At 46.9% G+C, this 23888-nt stretch overlaps 2 protein-coding genes across 2 annotated transcripts; both read left to right on the top strand.

Annotated features, from left to right (window-relative positions):
• The first annotated feature begins 3691 nt into the window (after positions 1-3691).
• MAGEB3 (MAGE family member B3) lies at positions 3692-4791 on the top strand. Its single transcript, XM_020871044.2, has one exon. The coding sequence runs from the start codon at positions 3742-3744 to the stop codon at positions 4789-4791; it is 1050 nt and encodes a 349-aa protein (XP_020726703.2). The 5' UTR covers positions 3692-3741.
• A 5384-nt stretch (positions 4792-10175) lies between these two features.
• On the top strand, positions 10176-15636 carry LOC110123274 (melanoma-associated antigen B1-like). Its single transcript, XM_020871048.1, has 2 exons — positions 10176-10257; positions 14140-15636. Exon 2 carries the CDS (start codon positions 14198-14200, stop codon positions 15209-15211), a length of 1014 nt encoding a protein of 337 aa, XP_020726707.1. The 5' UTR covers positions 10176-10257; positions 14140-14197; the 3' UTR covers positions 15212-15636.
• Positions 15637-23888: the final 8252 nt, after the last annotated feature.

Here is a 23888-nt window from a genome sequence, read left to right on the forward strand (position 1 = left end):
TACAAAATGTGGCACAGGGACCCCAAGTGAACACATGGTTTTTGGGAAATGGTGCTATAGTCATATTCAATGCATGGTTACTGTAAACTTTCAGTTTGTAATGAAACACAATATATGTGAAGCATGGTTAAGTGAAGTACAATTTTTTAGAGGTATGCCTATAACTAATTAAAACAATTCACATAAGAGACTGACTCTGGCTAAGGTTTTTTTTTTCCTTTAAAATTAATTTAATTGGAGATTAATTACAATACTGTGGTGGTTTTTGCCATACATTGACATGAATCAGCCATGGGTGTACATGTGTCCCCCCATCCTAAATCCTCTCCCCCTCCAGAAACAGAGAGATCAACATTTTTCTCTGGGAGCGTACCCCATCCTGCCCCCTGCCTTCTGTGGCATTTTCCCCATCTCACGTCAAGTCTGGGACATGAAACTGTAAGGTTTACTTTAGGAAGACTTCTAAAGATTTTTCAGGGATGTGGTGTAGTCCAAGAACCTATTAATCCAAGAGATAGACAAAATGAGGGCCCACATGAGTGAGGACTGGAGGGACAATCACCCTAAAATATAGGTCATTCAGAGACCTGCACAAACTTGCTCTCAAACCTAGAAACCCAAACAGGGCATTCCCTACTACAAGCCTTAGAGTTCTCTGTGAGGTCAAAGTCTTACTCTAAGAAAAATGGCCTCAGTTCAGTAGAGGGAGAATATCAGGTTGGAGGGTCAGGTCCCAGGACTGGCCAGGATCATGGTGGGGTCCCTGAGTGAAGAAATAACTATCACTAGACCCACAAATGAGGAGACTTTACTGACCCCTGCCTCTATTCCTAACCCCAGAGGCTCCAGGCAGAGTTATAAGGATGAGAAGCCTCTTCATTTCTGTCTGGTCTCAGCAAGGGAAGGGCTTTTCCTATCAGGATCAAACCTCAGTTCTGAGGAGGGGGGCATCTTGGCCATCACCACAGTAAAGGTGACCACCATCGGTGCTAATGAGAGGGTCTCTCCCACCAAGGAGGAAGGCTCACAGAGTGGCGTACCTCCTGTCAGGGAGAGATGCTCAGAGAAGCGCCCTGACTCCCCACTACGGATTTGGGGAGGCTAAAGCTTTGTTTCGGAGAAGACAATGGCACTCCACTCCAGTACTCTTGCCTGGAAAATCCCATGGACTGAGGAGCCTGGTAGGCTGCAGTCTGTGGGGTCGCTAAGAGTCGGATACGACTGAACGACTTCACTTTCATTTTTCACTTTCATGCATTGGGGAAGGAAATGGCAACCCACTCCAGTGTTCTTGCCTGGAGAATCCCAGGGACAGGGGAGCCTGGTGGGCTGCCATCTATGGGGTCGCACAGAGTCAGACACGACTGAAGTGACTTAGCAATAGCAGTAGTAGCAGGGCTTTGTTTGTGGGCAGAAGGACTCAAGTCCATAGAGTAAGGGGACTTGGGCTCTGACAGACGGTGCAGGGAGGACCCTAGGGGATGACCCAGGGACTGCTCAACACTGAACGATGGGGTCCCCACAAAGCCCCGCCCCTGCCATCATCACTCAGAGACCCCACACAGGGTAGCCATTGCCAGAATTGGCTCCCCCCAACTTCCGTGCTGGTGGCAATGAGCTCTGACTGCTGTTCAGGGTGTTCGTTTGAACAAGAGTGGATTCCCAGGACTGATCTGAAGGTAAGATGAGGACTTGAATGTGCAGTCAAGGGACCACTGCCCCCTCCTTTAACAAAACTAACCCACAAAGTTTTGCCTCTGTGGTCGGAAGGGGATGTTTCCTACAACACTGTTAGGCTGAATTATTGGTAAATCTTGATCTGTAAGAGATTCTGTAAGATCGAAGAGATTACTTGATTCTGTAATAGAAAGAAACTTAGGACCCAACTCCAGCCATGGGGAGAGGCCCGAGTGCTAATGCAGCACTGGCAGTAAAGATGGCGACACAAAGCAGCACACACGCGCTCAATTCCCGGACTTCTCCCCCGCTGAACTCTAAGAGGTGAAGCTTTGGAGGCTTGTGGACACAGTTCAGGTAAGGGAGGAGTGTCAGACTCTAATAGACATGAAGATGGGGACTCCGAATGAGGACCATAGGACACCCTCCCACGGGTTTCCTCCACCATACCCCACCCTGCATGCCCCTGTGCCCCCATGCCCCTGTGAGCTATCTGACACCCTGAGCATCATGGCCAGAAATGAGTCATCATGACTTCCGTTTTACAGCTTCCCGGAAGTAAAGACTTCAGTCCGGCGGTCAGACCTCTGGCCGGCGGAGGGTGGATTCCCAGCGGTGGCCCAGATTTGAGGTGAAGACTGAGTTGGGACTGAGGCAGGGGGCCACTTAGCCCATAACAAAGAGGGCCGCACCAAGTCTCACTGCTGTTGTAAGCCCTGGGAAGCCCCGGCAGAGCCATCAAACTGAATTTGGCCCAGGAAGTCTCAGGGATGGGAGGGCCATGGTCAGTAGTAGCCCCTGCTTGCAGAGATGGAGGATACCTCTGTCCTAACTGCAGTAAAGTGAGCGCCCTAAGTACTGATTGGGGTCCCCTCCCCACTTAGGGGTGGTATCACAAAGCAGAGTGCCTACGTATCTGGGAGGCTCCAGTGAAGGGTAGTCAAGTAGTAGTACCCTGACTTTGCCCCTCCAGGGACTCGGGGAATTGAGGACTTCGCTCTGAGGCTGAACTACCCAGGTTATTGGTGGGAGGAGTCCTGAGTTCTACCCAGACCGGAACAAGGTCTAAGGCGAACACCAACTCTAAATGTAAGTTGTTATAAATTTTGGCTCTTTTCCAAGTGGAAACTTAAGAGTATCTGTGAAGCTGAGTGAGTCTTCTCACTTCTGTCTGGAGAGTTCAGAGATGTGAGGATGTTAGAATACGTGAATGGCCTCAATTCTGCCAAGGTAGGAGGCCCAGGGCTTCAGAGGAGTCAGCGTGAGGACCCTGAAAGAACTGACGATTGCACTCACCCTGCAACAGGGAAAACAATAGAGAGCACCACCTCCCACCCCTCACCCCCTTCCTGGCTCACAGCACTGAAAAGCCCAGGGATGGAAGTCAGGTGTATGTGAACCCTCCTTTCTTTCTGATGGTATGGGATTGGAGAGAGCCTTTGCCTGAGAGGAGGTACACCAGTGCAGCAGACACAGGTGTCCCAGGCTCTACCTAGAGCCAAGGCAAGGCCGTGAAAGACAGAACCCTAGTGAACCCAGAACAGAGTTCCCTAGAGCTGACTGCTATGGGTGCCCCCTGCCAGGGACACTGGGCTGAGGTACCTCTTCACTTTTTCAGGTATCACAGGAAGATGAGGACCAGGCTTTGGGGTATAACCTTAGAACTACAAAGAGGATAGGACCCAGGCCATGCCAAAAGTTGATATGATTGTCCTGAATGTGAACCAAGAGGACCCCCACCCTCAAGAATGGAGGGGGGCGTCCACAAGGACTGGACTGGCCCATTGCTCCTCAGCCTCAGGAAGCAGGCAGCAGGGCTGGCAGGCTGCAGCCTGAGTCTCACCTTAATTATTTCCACAGAATTCTCAGGGGACAGGGTGATCACTCACAGTCCTCTGAGTTTGTAGAGCAGTGCCCACATGGAAACCTTCAGAGTGGGCCTTCTTAAAGGCAGAGTGTGCCTCCCTGCCACAGGCGCTTCATCCTCTCTTCCTCTCTCCTCTCTGCCCAGATCACGTGCTGTTCTACCTGCGCTCCTGCCTGTTGTCCCTGACCACAGTCACCATGCCTCGGCGTAAGAAGGGTAAGCGCCGCACCTCTGCAAAACGCCGCCAGGCTCAGCATGGCACCCAGGATCTGAGGGGCGCTCAGGTCACTGCCACCACGACGGAAGCACACACTTCTTCCTCCAGCCCTGGTCCCGGGGTTGATGCTAAGGGAAAGCCGGGTGCTAGGTCTGGTAAGCGTCTCAAGCGTCCTCGGGGGGCGCTGGCCGCCACCACTGTGCCTGCAGGTGTTTCTCCCACAAGATCATCCAAAAGAGCCACTGGGGAAATTGGGAAAACACATAATCCCTCTCAAGCCACTGAGGAAATTAGGAAAACAGATAATCCCTCTCAAGTCACTGAGGAAATTGGGAAAACAGATAATCCCTCTCAGGCCCCTCTCTCCAACGTGCGGTCTGGAAAACGCTCACTAACCAGGCCGACGTATCAGTTGGTGCAATTCCTGTTACACATGTATAAGACGAAAAAGCCCATTAGGAAAGTGCATATGCTGAAGGTCATCGATAAAAAGTACCAAAATCGATTCCTCAGGATCCTCAAAAGAGCTTCTGAGAGCATGGAGGTGTTATTTGGTATTGACGTGAAGAAAGACAACACTGCCAAGCATTCTTATGTCCTTGTCAGCAAGATGAATCTCCCCCGCAACGGGATCGTGCACCGTGGCAGGGGTTTTCCCAAGACCGGTCTCCTGATGAATCTCCTGGGTGTGATCTTCATGAAGGGCAACTGCGCCACAGAGGAAGACATCTGGGATTTTCTGGGTAAGATGAAAATCTATGCTGGGAAGAGGCACTTCTTATTTGGGGAGCCCAAGAAGCTCATCACCCAAGATTTGGTGCAGCTGAAGTATTTGGAATATCGGCAAGTGCCCGGCAGCAGTCCAGCATGCTATGAGTTCCTGTGGGGTCCAAGAGCGCATGCTGAAACGAGCAAGATGAGAGTCCTGGAGTTCCTGGCCAGGATTAACCATTTGGAACCCAGTGCCTTCCACTTTTGGTATGACGAGGCTTTGAAAGATGAGGAAGAGAGGGCCCAAGCTAGCGGATGACCCAGCGTTCCTCCAGCAGTTCCTTCCACACCTAGTGAAGCTGAGGCAAATTCTGCCCTTTGTGGCTGAAGAGAGTATTCACAGTGCTCCAAGTACTATAGGACTGGACGTCACCGAGGGTTCACAGTGTAAAATAGCCCGGTGTTCCTGTTCTGTTTCGGAAATTGAGAGATAAACCTGTGTTTTTATGTTCTTGCTGCTTTTAATGAAATGAAAGCTTATCTAGCTTATAATCTAAGTGTATGAATGACATCAGTCACACTTACTGTTATTTATTGGTCTTAAGGATAAGATTTTTTCTCTTGTATAAAACAAATGGGGAAGCTTCCATCTTATTTAGTAAGCCAGTTCAAGACAAAATGGCATTGCAATATGTTATTTCCTTGAAAATAAGAAAAAGTTAAGCAGTAAAATATGTGGGATCAAGAAGCATAGGAAAAGTAAGATGGCCAGTATTTGGATTCCTCATCCCTTGTACTCTGTGTTTTACAAAATTATAAACAACAGTGTATGCTTGGTTAATTCAAAAATGTAGAATTAAATTCTAATAATTTGAACCTCATGTTCACAGGCTCATTTATTCCCCAAACATTAATTGAGTGTCTGCTCTTACAAGGCTCCATGCTTGTACTTGGAGAGCTGAGAAAAAGATCTAGCCACTGGCTATAAAATTATAGAGTTGAAAAGCAGTTATTTATAAGGAAAATGGTGACATGACAGCAGTCAAATGTAAATTCCCTGATTTTGGGGGGCTCCAAAATCACTGCAGATGGTGACTGCAGCATGAAATTAAAAGACGATTGCTGCTTGGAAGGAAAACTATGATTAACCTAGACAGCATATTAAAAATCAGAGACATTACTTTGCCAACAAGTTCCATCTAGTCAAAGCTATAGTTTTTCCAGTAGTCATGTATGGATTTGAGATTTGGAGTATAAAGAAAGCTGAGAGCCGAAGAATTGATGCTTTTGAGCTGTGGTGTTGGAGAAGACTCTTGAAAGTCCCTTGGACTGCAAGGAGATCCAACCAGTCCATCCTCAAGGAAATTAGTCCTGAATATTCATTGGAAGGACTGAAGCTGAAACTCCAATACTTTGGCCACCTGATGTGAAGAACTGACTCTGGAAAAGATGCTGATGCTGGGAGAAGTTGAAGGCAGGAGGAGAAGGGGATGACAGAGGATGAGATGGTTGGATGGCATCACTGACTCAATGGGCGTGAATTTGAGTAAGCTCTGGGAGTTGGTGATGGACAGGGAAGTCTGGCGTGCTGCAGTCCATGGGGTCGTAAAGAGTTGGACACGACTGAGTGACAGAACTGACTGACTAAAGGTAGTGGTGGGCCTTGGGAAAATATAAGTCTTTATGTGGGAAGTAACTATAAGTTGAGTGTGTTGTGGGTTTGATGAGGCTGTGGTTAATCATGACCAGGGACCAAGTTCTCACATGGTGGGCCCCATAGTTTAAAGACAAAGCCTGGGATGGGAAACTGCCCTTTACAGTTACAGGCATACTTCACTCTGTTGCATTTTGCTTTATTATATTTCACAGGAACTGATTTTCTTTTCTTTGTTCTTTTTCTTTACCAAATTGAAGGTTTGTGTCAACCTTGCGTCCAGCAAGTCTTTTGGCACCATGTTTCCAACACCGTTTGGTCACTTCATGTCTGCGTGTCACATTTTGATAACTCTTGCAATGTTCACACCCTCAGCAACAAAAAGATAGACTCACTGAAGGCTCAGATAATGGTTAACAATTTTTTTTTAGCAAACAGGTGTTTTTATTTAAGATATCTATATTTTCCTTAGGCATAATGTTATTGCCCATAATGCCTACAGTATAGTGTAAACATAAATTTTATGAAAGCACTGGGAAACCAAAAATTTCTTGTGACTCAATTGTGATATTGACTGTCCTTCAGGGGTTGGGAACCAAACTTGCAGTATTTTCTGGGTCTGCCTGTGCTTTGGGATTGTGAGTAAATCAGACAGAAATCGCGTGAAGCTGGCATGGAATGTATCCTGTAGCTCTTGTTCCAATGCAGGTAAGCAATGTGCAGATTAGATGTTTTATTCACATTGCCTTCTATCCACAGAGTTTCTCAGAAATCAGGGTGACACTCCCCTGAGGTGGGATGATGCCCAGAAGCTGCTAGAATGGCACACTTTGCCCTCGCTGGGCATAACTGTCAGCTTTTAGCCTGTGAATATTTTTTAAGTCTGCAGTTTCTTCTCATTCACCCTCCCATAGCCCCTGACAACCACCACTCTACTCTCTGCTTCTTTGACTTAGACCATTTTATTTTTATTTTTTTGACTTAGACCATTTTAGATTCCTCATGTAAAGGATATGCAGTATTTGTCCTTCTGTCTGGCTTATTTCACTGTAGCATGATGTCCGCCAGATTTATCCACGCTGTCATGACTGGAGAAGTTAGCTTCTTTTTAAGACTGAATGATATTCCATTGTATGTATATTTTACTTATTTATCCATTCATCTGTCACTGGACAGGTAGGCAACTTCCCTGTCATGACTATTGTGAGCAGTGCTGCAATGAACATGGGAGTGCAGAGCTCTCTTGGAGGTTCTGATTTCAATTCCTTTGGATAGTAGTGGCATTGCGGAAAGTGTTACGTGTTACTTTTTATTTTTTGAGGAACCCATATACTGTTTTCCATACTGGCTGTACCAATTTACATTCCTACCAGCAGTGTTGAATATGTTTAGTTTACTAAGAAACTTGCAAGCTGTCTTCCAAAGTGGCTCTCCCATTTTCCATCATCACCACCAAGGAATAAGAAGAGTTCTTGTTAATTCACGTCCTTACTAGCATTTGGTGTTTTCAGTCCTTTGGATGTTGGTCATTCTGAGAGGCATGTCATGGTATCTGCTTGTTTTTTAATTTGCAGTTCCCTAATGGTATATGATGTGGAGCATCTTTCCATATGCTTGTCTGACATCTGTGTTTCTTCCTTGGTGAGGTATCTATTCATATCTTTTGTCCATTTCTTATTAGATGTTAGTTTTCTTCTTATGAATTTTAAGAACTCTTTGTATATTTTAGATTAGAGCTTTCATCAGATATGTCTTTTGCAAATATTTTCTCCCAGACTATGGCTCATCTTGTTCTCTTGATGGTGTATTTTTACAGAGCAGAAGTTTAAAGGGAATGGAATCTAGCTTATCAATTATTTCTTTCATGAATCCCCATCACTTTTTTCTTTGATGATCTTTTATTGATTGATTGATTTTCTATGCAGCACATGGGATCTTAATTGAACTGACACCCCTTGCACTGGAAGCACAGTTTTTTGTTCGTTTGATTGTTTTATTTTGTGTTGAGGAATAGCAAATTAACAATATTGTGACAGTTTCAGGTGAACGGTGAAGGGACTCAGTCATACATATACACATATCCACTCTCCCCCAAACTTCCCTCCCATCAATACTGCCACATAACACATAACCAAAATAATTAATAGTGATAAATAAAGGATACAAATAGATAATGCTTAGTAACCATGTGATCATCTGCATGTGCAAAATCAGATACCCTCAAGTGATCAAGGGCTTACAAGATTATCTGGTGCTATCCTTCTATGTAGAAAGTAAATATTTTATTATTTGTACTAAAAATATATTTTTCAATTTATTTTTTGGCTGTGCTGGGTCTTAGTTGTGACACTCAGGATCTTTGTTGCCATGTCTGCAGGCTCTTTAGTTGTGGCATGTGAGATTTTTAGTTGTGGCACATAAACTCTTAGTTGTGACATGTGGGATCCAGTTACCTGACCAGGGATTGAACCCAGGCCCCCTGCATTGGGAGCACAGAGTCTTAACCACTGGATCAACAACAGGAGGGTACTGAAAGTAAAGATTTTAAAACTACCCTAAATCTGGTAGCTCAGATGGTAAAGAATCTGCCTGCAATGCGGAAGACCTGGATTCAATCACTGGGTTGGGAAGATCCCCTGGAGGAGGGCAACCCACTCCAGTATTCTTGCCTGGAGAATCCCCATGGACACAGGAACCTGGCAGGCTATAGTCCATAGGGTCGCAAAGTGTCACATATGACTGAGCAACTAAGCAGATACCCTAAATCTGGCTGAAGAGAAGGAATATATCAGCTCTTTTTCTGACAGCATAACATCTTTCCTGAGTTCCTTGATTTCTGCTGCGTTTTCCTAATCTTAGATCACTTTTGGGACCAAGACCTGTTTTCTCCAACATATGCTAGAGGTTAACTGTTCAGTATCTGTAGGAATATGCATTTCCCAGGAAGCCTTTAATCAAGTGACAGAGGCTGATATGGGAACCTCCATGAAGGAGGACTGAGGAGACAATCACCACTGAATATAATGGTCATCCAAAGACTAAGAAGAGGAATCTTAGATCAGTAGAATGTGGAGACCCAGGTTGTGGTAGATGTAGTGAGGATGCTGAGCAAAAGGAATCCAAAAGGACTAGAGTTGCATCCCCACTGTCTGTTCTCAGAGGCCCCAGTGAACTATGATCATATGAGGATCACCCTGACTTCCCACTTGGAATTCTCAGGAGACTAGGACCTTGATGTAAGACAAGAAGATTCATAAAGCAGAGTATGGAGTTACAGGATTTATCATGTATCAATATGAGGACCTGAAAGAGGATTCATGGTAGCACACACTATAAAAGGAGGCCCTGGAAAATATCTGATGCTGTGGTCCCCAGGAAGCGCTGGGCACAGATGTCAGGTTGATTTCAGTCTGGAAAGTCTCAGCAAGATGAGGCCTTTGTCTAATAGGATCAGCCTCAGTTTCGCAGAGGGACAGACCTGAACCCAAGGAGGACCTCACATGCGATGTTGAGTGTTAGAGGGGACCCCTGGAGAGGGAACCAAACAGAATTCTGTAAATTCTTAGCCCTGAGAGACCCAGAAGAGCTACTTATGAGTGGTCCCTTCATTCAACCTGTGTGATCTTAGGGAGGGCAGGGCCTCCTCTAGCAGAATCGGAACCCAGATCTGCAGAGGGGGGCATCTTGACCATAACCGGACTTAAGGTGAGGACCGTCAGTGCTAGTGAGAGGGTCTCTCCCCCTACGAAGGAGGCTCACAGAGTGGCGCCCCTCCTGACAAGCAGAGATGCTCAGAGCAGTGCCCTGATTCCCTCCACTACGGACTTGGGAAGGCGAGGGCTTTGGGAGCTGGAGGATTCGGGTTCATAGAAGGAGGCACCCTGGCTCTGATACATGGCACAAGGAGGACCCAGGGACTGATGAATATTGAGCTACCGGGTTCCCGTAGCATGTTGCCCCTGCCCCCGCCCCCCTGACCCTCTGCCCTTGCCCCTCCCCTGGGAGGCCGCACGTATGAACGTATGCAGCGCCCCTCCTTTTCCGCTTCCGCTTCCGCGGCGAGGAGCACAGTTGGTAGCTGCAGCGTCTGTTCAACGGAGGTCGAGTGTACCGGACTTGTACAGAGCCAAGGTGAGGTTCTGAATGTAGCTGAAGTGAATTTCCCAACCCCTCCCTGTAAGAAGTAACCCAACCGCATCCCACCCCTGCAATCTGTAGTGTAACATGCCCTGTCCTGAGTTGCAGGCCCAGGAGCCATCTTGTATTTGCCACGTGGAGGGTCGGTGGCGGGTCGGGCGGCTTTGTTTAAAGAGGATGGACTCTATGCGTTGGGAGTGGTCTTGTCCTCAACAGGTGAAAAGATGGGGCTTTCAGCGCTCACAGGGTGGTGGCTCACCAAAGTGGTGGCTGCACAGAAGCCCGTCCTGCCACCAATGCTGCGGTGCCCTGGAGTAGCGGCCCCCAATCTTTTCGGCACCGGGGGGCCCGTTTCTTGGAAGACAATTTTTGCATGGGGTGGGGTGCGTTGTGCGGTGGGGCATGATGCAGTGGACAAAGGAGGGTGGGGTGGCGTGAGGGGTGGGTGGGGTAGGCCGGGGGATTGTTTCAGGATGTTTCAAGTGCGTTACATTGTTACTTAAGGCAATTTTTGCATGGGGTGGGGTGCATTGTGCGGTGGGGCATGATGCAGTGGACAAAGGAGGGTGGGGTGGCGTGAGGGGTGGGTGGGGTAGGCCAGGGGATTGTTTCAGGATGTTTCAAGTGCGTTACATTGTTACTTTATTTCTGTTGTTATTACACCCCGTCCAGCTCAGATCATTAGGCTTTAGAATGGGAAGGTTTGGACCCCTACCATACTGGTTCAAATTATCATAGAGTAATTGAGGCTGAGGCCGTCATTTTTGCGTGGTGTGCGGGGGGTGGCGGACGTTAGGGATAAGGGACGTTCAAGTAGAGAAAGGCCTTTATATAAAAGGATATGGACCTAGAGGGTATTATGTATGCTAAGTGGAATGAGTCAGAAAAAGAATTACTATATGATTTCACTTCTACGAGGAATCTGAAAAACAGAAACAGTTGTAAACATAAGAGAAAACAGGTGGTTGATGGAGGTTAGGGTTGGGGGTGTGGGGGAGAAGAGAAATAGGTGAGGAAGGTTAAAATGTAGACACTACCAGTTACATAATAAAAGCAATGGGTGTGATAGGTACATAAATAAAGATATAGAGTGATAGATAAGGTAACCCCATTAGGCATAGAGAGGAGTCTCAGTCTTAGAAGAAGTCAAACTAGGACTGTCAGTGCTAGTCAGCAGGCCCGGCATGCACGTGGATTGCTGCACTGAGGAACAGCCCCGCTCTCAGATCTGGGCATCCAAAACAAGGTAGCTGGGTGTGGAGCCCCCAGCATCTCCTCTAGCCCTCAGGGAGGTGAGAGCTTTGCTCTGGGCAATGTAGACTCAGGTCAGCAGACGGAGGGCTCCCAAACCCTACCCAAACTGGAGGCCAGAATCTGGAGTGAGGACAGAGGGAGCCCCTGACTCCAGAACTGGGCGGGGGGGGGGGGGGCATTGAGAGTCCCACCCTTGTGGTTAGCAGCACAGCCCCAAATCAGCTTTGGCAGGATGTGGCTCACTCTGTCAGCTTGGGTCCAGGAAACGTGAGGACATTTTCACAGGGTCTTGGGCTCAGGTCGGCAGAAGGCAGAGTCCCAGGAAGGAGGTGGAGTCGAGGGAAAGATCCATACATGGTAGAGAGAACCACATCTGATGCCACCTCTGGGGTCAGCCCTGGGAATCCCGGGCAGAGCTGGCCAGCTCTGGTGCCCCTGACTTCTGCCTGTGGGGTCTGAGGGAGATGAGAGCCTTGGTTTCAGGTCCGGCTGCCCAGGTCAGCAGAAAACGAGGAGTCCCGGGCCATGACAGATGTTGAGGCACCAATTCTATGTGAGGAAGGAGACAACTGACTCCCGCAGAACAGCTGAGCCCACGCAGAGTGCCACCTCTTTCGTCGCCCTGGGAAGCCGGGTTAGAGCTCTCAGGCTGAGGTGCCCTCTCATTTCCTCCAAGGATGGTCTCAGGGACATCAGGGTTTGGGTCTGATAGGTGAGGCCTCATTCAACATAGGGAGGAAGCCCCATTCCTAAAAGGAGTCACAGTAGAACACTGAATGAACATGCGAGAACCCCACCCAGAAGGAAGTGAACCACATAGTCGCATCACTCCTCTCAGACCTGGGAGACCCAGGCGTGGGGACCAGATGACCCACATTTGCTTCTTCCCAGAGCCTCACAAGGAGGTGAGGAACCTCACTGATGGGGATTTGGGTTCAGGTCCACCGCTGGAACATTTGCAGCTAGTAGCAGGAGCACAGGAGAGGACCTAAGAATTGAGGGGACCACCCACCTACCCCACGACAACAGAGGGCAGTGCAGAATCTCTTCCTGACTGTCCACATCAGGAGTCCACACACAGCTATAGCTAGAGAGATCAGAAAAATGCCGCTGCTTTCTAGTGGGTCTCAGGGAGATGTGGGCCTTAGTGGGAGGGGAGAGACCTCAAGTTGAGACAGAGATTTCCTGGTCCTGCCAGGAGTCACAGAGTCATGGTAAGGACCCAGAGAGGTGTCTTAGATGAGCACCTACCCAAAGCAGTGGGGGCCCACAAAGTCCCAGCCCCTGTCAGTCCTGAGACACCCCAAGCAGAGGTCACCAGATGTCACCCCTCACTTCCAGCCCCAGGAACTCAGGGAGATGTGGGCCTTGATCTGAGGCTGGAAGACTCAGGCTGGACTAAGAGAGGAGCATAAGTCCCATCCAAGTGAGGACAAAAGGGGCCAGTGATGACAGAACAGTAAGAGTCCCACAGAGTCCAGCCCCTGCTGCCATCCCAGGGAGGTCAGGGACAGGGGTGACTGGCGGTGGCTCAAAATTTCTTTCACCTTGGGAACCTCAGCATGCTCAGGTCAGCAGAGGGAGAATTTCTAGCATTTACCAGGACTCATGGAGAAGATGCTGAGGACTGTGGGAAACTCCCAGAATTCCTCTCACTGTCACTCCTTGGCACCCCCAGGCATACATGGTGGGCAGCAGTGTGTCTCACTCACAGCTAACAGGAAAGTGAGCACCTTAGTCTAATGGGTCAGCAGAGGAAGGAATCTTAGACTCTCCCCTAAGTAAAATCTGGGGACCTTACATGAGGACCACACATTACAGGGCCTCAACCCCCAGCTACACCTTTTCAGGCCCCAGAGACCGTGGGCAGTAGGGCCAGGTAAGGCCACCCTGGCTTCCCCCATTCGATCTCAGGGAGCTGTTGGCCTTGCTGTGAGGAAAGGTCCTCAAGTCAGGAGAGAAAGGAGCCCCCAGATCCTCCCAGGAGTCAAAGTGGGGACTGTGAATGAAGACTGAAGGTAGCACGCTCCCCCTTCCAGCTAATCAAACGAACACTGAAGAGTCTTGCCTGATCCTCCACTGAGGCCCCTCATTTCTTTGTGTCATTTCTAAGGGAAATGAGGTTCTTCACCTGAAGGGGCGGCACCAGAGGCAGGAGGGAGGGGACCACACCCTCAGTGTTGACAGGATGAGGACCCTGAATGGAGAAGCAATGAGTTCAGGACAGAGCAGGCCCCCAGAACTGCCAGTGCCATCTTCCCCGACAGCGTCCATGACTTGGTTCCTTCTCTTAGGTCCCAGGGAGCTTTGAGGCATCACTGTTCAAGTGGCATATGGCAGGGGTCCCGGCTCTACTAAGAGCTGATGTGACAGTTGTGTGTGTAAACGAAGGGGCCCAGAGAGGGCCCCCACTCCCAGGATCTGCTGTCACTGCAGGCAGCCACAGGCAGGCTGTAGCCTGAAGCTGGCTCACTCTCACTTCTTACACCAGGTTCTCAGGGGATAGGCTGACCAAGAACAAGAGGCCAGTGGTTCCTGGAGCAGGGCTCTCAAGGAAACGGGCAGATCAGTCTTCTTCCCTCCCTGCTGAAGAAGCTCATCCACTCATCTTCCCTTCTCCAGGTTGCAGCATCACCTACTTGCCTGCCTGGTCCCCTGCCCGCTGTGCCTGCTGATAGTCATGCCTCGGGGACAGAAGAGCAAGCTCCGTGCACGTGAGAAACGCCGCCAAGCACGCATGGAGACCAAGGATCTCGGGGATGCTCAGGCTGCTGCCTCCCCCACCCCTACTTCTGGGAGTACACCCCCGGGCTCCCCCACTGCTGGTGCGGGCCAGAATCCTCAGGGAGCTGCAGCCACTAGCTCTCCTGTTGCAGGGGCTTCATGCCCAAGATCTAAAGCACATGCCAGGCGCCAAGCTAAGCAACGTAGAAATTCTTCCCAGGTCTCAATCTTTTCTAAGCCCGCTCCCCCAGATCCTCTGACCAAGAAGGCAGGGGTGTTGATGCATTTCATGCTAGAGAAGTTTAAGATGCAAGAGCCCATTAAGAAGATAGATATGCTGAAGGTTGTCCACAAAATGTTCAAGGCACACTTCCCCGAGATCCTGAAGAAAGCTGCTGAGCGCATCGAGCTGATATTTGGCCTTGAATTGAAGGAAGTCAAGCCGAATGGTCACTCCTATACCCTGGTCTGCAAGGAGGACCTTGCCAAAGATGGGGTGCTGGGCAGTACCTTGGAGGTGCCGAAGAATGGGCTTCTGATGCCTCTGCTGAGTGTGATCTTCCTGAATGGCAATTCCGCCTCTGAGGCAGAGGTCTGGGAGTTCCTGAATATTCTTGGCATCTATGATGGGAATGCCCACATAATCTTTGGGGAGCCCAGGAAGTTCATCACTGAAGAGTTGGTGCAGGAGAAGTACCTGATATATCGTCAGATTCCTGACAGCGATCCCCCGAGCTGTGAGTTTGTGTGGGGCCCAAGAGCCCACGCCGAAACAACCAAGATGAAGGTGCTGGAGTTTGTGGCCAAGATCAATAATACCGTCCCCAGTGCTTTCCCATTCCATTATGAAGAGGCTTTGAGAGATGAGGAAGAGAGAGCCAAAGCCAGATCTGCAGCCAGGGCTCGTGGTGCTGCTAAGGCCATTGCCCACTCCAAGGCCCCACCCAGCAATCCGTCCAGCCCCCAGTGAGGTCTCAGGCAGCGTCTTCGCTTTGTTTGACCAATACTGCCAACCTTTTTAGTAGTGAGAGGATAAAGTGGGGCTGGAAAGGTCATAATATATTTTTTGTGCTCCTGTTTTACCGTTACCTTTCAAATGTTGTTTCTTTTCCTAGAATGTTTGTTTAGATTCAGAATCCAAGTTTACAAATGACACAGATCACACATTTGTTGTCTGTCAGATCTAAGAGTAAGAGTTTTGGCACTGTGTAGTACAATTCAAAAAATCCTTGCATCTTTTGGGGATCCAGAACAAGATAACATAGCTTTGTAATAGGAATTTTCTTAGAAATGTGAAAGAATGCTGTGGTTTTAAAACAGATGAAAACGATGTAAGCTGTAGTCAAGTTTTGATCTTTGTTATTCACCTTTGTCTTTCTAACATTTGGCAGTACCCTTAGTGATACACTTAGCTGTTCTTAGCTTATTCAAGAATGTTGATAAAGTTAATAAGAAACTACGTTCCTTGCTTGGTGGCTCCTTTATTCCCATCTTTACTTGAGCATCTGCTCTTCAGAAGGTTCTGTGCTGGTGGGGGTGATGCGAAGATAAGGGAACCTGCACCTGCCTGTAGATGTCTTGAGTATATGAGCAGTGATTCCATAAGGAAGGTGGTGTGATGATCTCAGACAAGTGACAAAAAGGACGCAGGATGCTGGTGAGGGAGATGGGATGAGAGCAGTGAGGTATAAATTCTCTCAGCCTTTATTCTCTCAAACCAAAACTAAGGTTTGGTATTTTGGCCAGGGTCAATGGTAACATCCCCAGTGCCTTCCTGCCCCATTATGAAGAGGCTCTGAGAGATGACGAGAGATCCCGAGCTGCACTTAGGGTTTGTAGTCCTGCCAAGGCCAGCGTGTGCTCCAAGGTCACGCCTAGCAGTCCCTCCAGCCCCTAGTGAGGTCTGAGGCAACTTCTTCACTCTGCGTTCGACCAACACTCCCAACCTTTTTAAGTTGTGAGAGGCTAAGGTGGGGCTGGAAAGCTAATCATAATATACATCTTTGCGTTCCTGTTCCTTCTTGGGAGGTCATTTTAAGTTGGCTGCGTTCGGCGGAGGGGCGAGTGAGGGGGAAGGTGGTGGTGGTGGTGGTGGCCGGGAAGCGACCCCGGGGCCGGGAGAAGCGGAGGTCCCACGGGCGCGGCCCTTTGGGGGACGGCTACGACCGGCGCACCCCTCGCCCGCCCCGCAGCCGGCCCGGCTCCCCCGCCCCTTCCTGATCCCGCCGCTGCCCTCCACGCCTCCTCCTCTCCCCCACCGCCACCCCCTCTCCTTTCTCTCGGCTCTTCCTCTCCCTCGTCGTCGTCGTCCTCCCTTCCAGCCGCTGGGATCCGCGGGTCGGACGAGCCGCCGCCTCCTTCTCTGCGTCCATGTATGAGGGGAAGAAGACGAAGAACATGTTCCTGACCCGGGCCCTGGAGAAGATTTTGGCCGACAAGGAAGTGAAGAAGGCGCATCACTCCCAGCTGCGCAAAGCGTGCGAGGTGGCGTTAGTGTCGAGAAAGGATTTGCAGAGGTGCAGCCTGTGCTGACATCTCTCCGCCTCCGCCACGGGAAAAACAGAGAGTAATGTTGTATCCGACTGGGCTGACCTGGAAGAACAAGACCTGAGGTTAAGGGGTGGGGGTGGCGAGATAAAAGCGGGGAAGGAAAGGACCTTTAGATAAGCTGGCTTTAGTGACAAGGGAGGGAGGCTTTGAACCGGGGGAAATGAACAAGACAATGACACCCACCAGCCACATGTCTGGACCGTGACAGCTGCTCGCAAGCTTGAATTGTGATTTACAGTTCAGACGAGAGAGATCTAGTGTCTGAAGTCCAAAGCAGGGTAAATGCAAACAATACCTACAAGCGAGGACTGGCAGATGAGGAATTGTTAAGGGGGACCACTGATGGATCTTTTGCATTCATCAGGAATGAAATCCTTTAAGGAAGGACCAGGACATTAAACGCAAAGATGAATTCCTAATGCTTGGCTTTAGTTTAAAGCGCTGGAAACAGACTAGATTAAGTTGATGAGAAATGGAAGCATGTTAAGTGGGCTTGGAAAAAAGCATTCATAAAAGGGGCAAAAATCCAGAATAACTCGGGTGTATGCTAAAGGGTCAAGATAGCTCAAAAGCAGCTTTGCCTTTTAATTATTAAAATAAAAAGACTTTTAAACTTACTGTAAGTTGGCTGCGTGGTGGGCTGGATGAGCCTGTGATAATGGTGAGCTGGGACCAAATCCCCAGATGGTGGACCTCAGAGTTGGGAGGCTGAGACTGAAATGAGAAGCTGCCCTGAACAGTTACTCTGAGATTGTGAGTCAATTGGGGAAGGAACGGAAGGTGTCCAGCGCTCCTTCCCCAGTGCAGGTGAACACAGTCCATAAACCAGCTGTTTGATGCATATTATTGTCTCCTTTCTGATGGGATGTTGAGAAGTCACTGTGCTGGCACTCTGGGCCCTGAACAGAAGGAGCCCCAGCACACTCCAAACATGAGGGTATCTCAAGTGTAATCTAGTAGACCTCCTGAGAGGGGCTAGATTTTAGTGGTGGTGAAATACATGAAAATCGGGGTGTTTTGTTGGGAGGGCTTTGGGAGGCAGGGGAATACTGGTCCTTGACACAAATTCTATAATGTTTTGAGCTGCATCCTGGTAAAATGCTTGCCTCTAAATTCAATAACACATTACCTGATAGAGAAAATTTACTTAGGGTTACTTGTTTAGTTGCTAAGTTATGTCTTGACTCTTTGTTGCCCCATGATCTATAGTCCACAAGGCTCCTGTGTCCATGGAACTTTCCTGGTGAGAATCCTAGAGTGGGTTGCCATTTCCTTCTCCAGGGGATCTTCACAACCCAGGGATTGAACTCGCATCTCCTGCTTGGCATCCGGATTCTTTACTACTGAGCCACCTGGGGAAGCCCAATGATTACTTGCTAAGCAGCAGTTTGATTGACTCAGCTTTCTTTGTTTAGAAGACTACATAGTCTCTAGCTTCTGCTGGATAAAGAAAAATTTCCATAGATAAGGGTGGTTTATTATGCAATGAAAATAATCATCATCATAACTACCAGGCATGAAAGACCTAAACATTGCCAGCTGCAGTGCCACGTGCTTTATATGTTACATACATTTGGATACTTCTGTAAGACAAAGCTTATCAAACTTAGTAGGACACAAAGAACTTGCAGTGTTCTCCAGGCTGATAAAAGTGACAGAACTGAGTGTACAGCCTGGTCTGAATTGCTCTAGAGTCCATAGTATTTCAGTCCTCCCAGTCTGAGGCTGACCTTGTGTCTGTTCATTTCTCTTCACACTACTCCATGGTATCTCTCAGGCGATAGGCAAGAGGAACTTGTAGCCACAGTACTAAAAGCAGCCTGAAGGTGAAAATGAGAATGAAACTCAATTTAGGGGGTGTCTGGGGGCTTGTTTCCCTGGAATTCTCCCACCCCTGGCGCCAGAGTTCCTGGAGAGCTGACCGCCCGGGTCCCAGCACGGGTGTGCGGTCCCGCCCGTTGCCGGTGACAGCGCCCTTCGCTGGGTCTTGCCCGGCGAGCCCTGTGCCCTCGTCTCCAGACTGGAACCTGACCTGCCAGCCAGCTGTTCTCTGCATCCTCCTCTGGACGCTGCGCTCTGCTCGCAGAGGAACGGCCCACTCAGATGCCCCGCGCTGCCTGACTCGGAGCATCCCGACTCTGCAGGTTCCTCACCCGGGACCCCGGGGCCGCAGCTGCCCTTTCCCCGTGAGGCGTCACTTCCGGCAGGGAGGTTCAGACACCTCCTCATCCCCACTGGCTGCCCCCACCACGTTCTCGGTGTTTTCCAATCTGCTGGTGACCAGGGTCTGATTTGGCACAGAAACTATTGTTCGTTGGGCTTCCCCGGTGGCTCAGCTGAAAGTGCACCTGTTACTACATCACTAGTTTTTTTAGACCTCGGTGGTTCAGATAGTAAAGAATCCACCTGCAATGCAGGAGACCCTTGTTCAATCCCTGGGTTGGGAAGATTCACTGGAGAAGGGAATGGCAACCCACTGAAGTATTCTTCCCTGGAGAATTCCATGGACAGAGGAGCCTGGGGTGATCCAGTCCATGGAGTTGCAAAGAGTCAGACACAAGTGAGCGACTAACACTAACATTTACTAGTGGTGTGATCCTGGGTAACCTCCTTAACCCCTTTGTGCCTCTTTTCTTACCTGTAAAATTTCCATGGATAATACCTCACTATAATATATTTCGAGAATTGTATGTAAGGTATTCAGTATAGTGCCTGTGAATTCATAAACATTTTATGTATGTGTTAACTATTATTTTATTATCAAAGCATTCTGTTGAGATTTCATTTTGCATGTTGAAGAATTAATTGACATTTAATACAGCAAGAATGTGGGCCCTATAGATAACACTTAAAAACTAAAATGTAGAAATAATAACTTTCTGAGAGGGAATATGTCACATTGGTAGTCCCTAAAGCACTATAGGATGATTAATATTAAGTCAATAAAAAATGTTAATGTTTAAATATTAGCCATAGTTATCAGAAAAATTTATTAGCCTTAACACTTCATTCCCCATTTGTATAGGATGTGCTCAAATGCTCAGTCGTGTCCAACTCTTTGCAACCCCATGAATTGTAGCCCTCCAGGCTCATCTGTCTATGGGATTCCCCAGGCAAGAATACTGGAGTGGAGTGCCGTTTCCTCCTCCAGGAGATCTGCCTGACTCAGGGATCAAACCCATGCCTCTTATGTCTCCTGCACCGACAGGTGGATTCTTTACCACTAGTGCCACCTGAGAAGCACCTTGTATAGGGTAAATGAGGTAATTAAACAGAGAGATTTTATTTTGTTTCATTAGTAAATAACTAAGCTGTGATGGACTGAGGAACTCAGCTTTGACTACATCTTGGACTAAGTGAAATTTAAGGATTGTTTGGTATCGAAAAGTGAAAGTCACTCAGTTGTGTCTGACTCTTTGTGACCCCTTGGACTGTCCATGGAATTATCTAGGCCAGAATACTGGAGTGGGTAGCCTTTCCCTTCTCCAGTGGATCTTCCCAACCCAGGGATTGAACCCAGGTCTCCCGCATTGCAGGTGAATTCTTTACCAGCTGAGCTACAAGGGAAACCCAAGAACACTGGAGTGGGTAGCCTATCCCTTCTCCAGCAGATCTTCCCAACACAGAAATTGAACTGGGGTCTCCTGCATTGCAGGCAGATTCTTTACCAACTTAGCTATCAGGGAAGCCCTTGGTATCAAAGGATGCCTCTTAATATAATTTTTTTTAATTTAAGAAGAAAAGAGATTGTGATGATCTCTTTCGAGAGTAACATGTGGAAGAAGGACTGGAATACATTGGAAATGCTGCATAATCAAAGCATTGTTTTCATGTATACTTTATAATTTTTAAGTGATTTTTAAAAATAATTATTTACTTTATTTATTTATTTGACTGCACTTTTTAGTTATAGCATGCAGGATCTAGTTCCCTGATCAGTGACTGAACCCGGGCCCTCTGCATTTGGAGCACTGAGTCTTAGCCACTGGACCACCAGAGAAATTCCTTTAAGTGGTTTTTTAAATCAATTTTTTCTAGCTGGAAGATCTTATGTCATAATAACTAGCTTCATAATAAATTAAATTTTTATTTATACAAATATTTAGAATTTATGATTAGATGTGTGCACTTGAACCAGATGGACTTACTTTATTTTACATTAATAGTTTGGAATTTGGTACTTTTGGATATGCATTATCTTTTTCCAAGTATTGGGCTGGCCAAAAATTTCATTCAGGTTTTTCTGTAATTGTGTAATTATATTGTAACTGTGTGGAAAAACCCGAATGAATATTTTTGGCCAACCCAGTATAATGTATATCTGGCACAGCTTCCTGCTTGACTCTATTGTTGTATATTTTGTAAAATGACATTTAGTTTGCTTCCCATTGATTAGAATCAATGACATAAGTTGTAATTATGTCCTGGAATCATATGTATTTCTAGTCTGCCTATATTGTAAGTTAAATAGGCAATGAGAACTGGCCTAGAAAGGTAAATATCCTCTATCATTTCTTTCCACTTGAGAAAGGGCACCCAGAACTCTAAAATCAACTTCATAACTATATACATATAAACAAAATAAAAGTTGTTTGTAAATTGGGGCCTCTTGTACTAAGGGGAGATACTAAGATCACCCTTTTTGGAAAATATAGAGAACTAAGGCAAAGATAATTCAATCAGAATTTATAACATCACCTCAAGATATCAAGCCAGACTACAAGAATAGTACACTGTAATATATATATGTGTTGTGATGTCAATTCCAATTTAAGTTAATTGTGCATTTTATTGATCTGATGAGTGCATTTGTTAGCTAAAGCCAAAAGAAAATGCAGATTTTCTGTTCGACAGTTATGATTGAGATACCCCCTAAATTGTTTGGACTTAGTGGCTTAATAATTCCACATTTGGGAAACTGTGGGAAGGTCTCTTTTTAGAACACTGGGTGCGTATTCTATCCTTTGTGAAATGTTCTACAGCCTTGGCTTCTGCATTAGTCTAGATAAGCTAGATTATGTTATTGTTCAGTCATTAAGTCATGTCTGACTCTTTGTAACCCCATGGACTGCAGCATGCCAGGCTTCCCTGTCCTTCACTGTCTCCTGGAGTTTACTCAAACTCATGTCCATTGAGTCAGTGATGCTGTCTAATCATTTTATCATCTGTCACCCACTTTTCTTCCTTCTTTCAGTCTTTCCCAGAATCAGGGTCTTTTCCAATGAGTTGGCTCTTTGCATCAGTTGTCCAAAATATTGGAGCTTCAACTTTTTTTAAAAATTTTTTAAATTTTTTTAATTTTCATTTATTTTTATTAGTTGCAACTTTTATTGGAGAAGCGAAAGGCAAACCACTTCAGTATTCTGGCCTCAGGAACCCCATGGACAGTATTAAAAGGTTATTTTGGAGTGTCAAATTAGTCCTGAAATCTCAGTGTTTTACCACAACAAAGCTTTCTTTCCCAACAACACTACATGTTCAGTGGGCATGGGGTAGGGAGGGGCATTTGGAGATTTTCTCTGGGACTTCCCTGTTCATTGAGGCAGAGGAGAGTGGCCAGGGAGTCTTTAAAGGGCTTTTCTCTGACTCAGCAAAACCCATCACTTCTCCCATTTCATTGGCTAAAGCTAGTCATATATCCTCGATTAGTTTCAAGGGGTCTGAAAATTGTGGCTTTCCATGTGTCTAAGAGGAAAGAGTATAGGATTGGGTTTGGTGAGCATAGCACTGTCTCTGCTACAGTTTTTAAGACACTGACCTATCCTGGCTCTTCTACCTCTCAATCTATTGTTTTCTCCAACTCTTCAATGGACTTATCCTTTTCCATGTCACCTCTTGGGAAACTAGTGTTCCCCAAGTTACCATATCTAGTCCACTATTTTTTTTTTCTCCTTACAACTATCCCTAGGTAACTTTCTCTGTTCCTCCAGTTCTAACTATGAACTATCTGTTGCTAGCTTCCAGATCTATTATCCAAAGCTCTGACCTACCCACAAAGCCTGAAACAGAAATCCAGCTCTGATTGATTCAAGGGTATTTCCAACTCAGTGTGAAAAAGTATAAACACTTGATTGTTTTCCAAACCACATTCCTCTTCCTGTTTCCTTTGTCCCAGTTAGTGGCAGCATCATATTTCCAAGTCTAGATTCCTCCTTATCATTCCCACCTCTTTAATTTTGTATGCCATTTAGCTAGGCTAGGGTGCTCAGTTGTTTAGTCAAGTATCAGTCTAGATATCCACTGTGAAGATCTTTCATAGATGTGATTGATAGTTAAATCTGTAGGCAGATTACCATCCATAGTGACTGGACCCCATGCAATCAGTTGAGGGCTCCAAGAACAAGAACTGAGTTTCCTGAAGGAATTAAAAAAAATTATATGTGTGTGTGTGTGTGTATATATATATATATATATATATATATATATATATATCTGTGTATATACACACATATATCTGTATATATATGTATAATTATGTTTATATAAAATTGTATATATATATGTATAATTGACTATACATACACACGTGTGTGTGTGTGTGTGTTTGTGTGTGTGTATATATTCTATTGGTCTATTTCTTTGGAGAACCCTAACTAATATACCACCATCAGTTCAGTTCAATCACTCAATCATGTCCAACTCTTTGCAACCCCATGGACTGTAGCACGCCAGGCTTCCCTGTCCATCACCAACTCCTGGAGCCTATTCAAACTCATGTCCATCATGTCGGTGATGCCACCCAACCATCTCATCCTCTGTCATCCCCTTCTCCTCCCGTCTTTCCCAGCATCAGGGTCTTTTCCAATGTACCACCATCCACAAATGGAAGAGTCCCACCAAATATGCTTCCTAAATACTTCTTCATCCTATCCATCCCTATTGCCAGTGCTCTTATTTGGAGCTCTTGCCATTTCCATCCTCATTAACTGAGCTAACAACTCTGATATTAACCAGAAACAGTATCTTGAAATTATTCATTATTTTCCCGGTAGTCATAGTTTCTTTGTCCCCTCATTTATTGTTTAGCTTTATGTTTCTCACAGTTATATCCATTCCTTCCTGTTTGCTGCTTCTAAGTGATCAGCAAATATTTTTTA

The sequence above is a fragment of the Odocoileus virginianus genome, chromosome X (genome assembly GCF_023699985.2).
Source record: "Odocoileus virginianus isolate 20LAN1187 ecotype Illinois chromosome X, Ovbor_1.2, whole genome shotgun sequence".
Taxonomy (NCBI): Eukaryota; Metazoa; Chordata; class Mammalia; order Artiodactyla; family Cervidae; genus Odocoileus; species Odocoileus virginianus.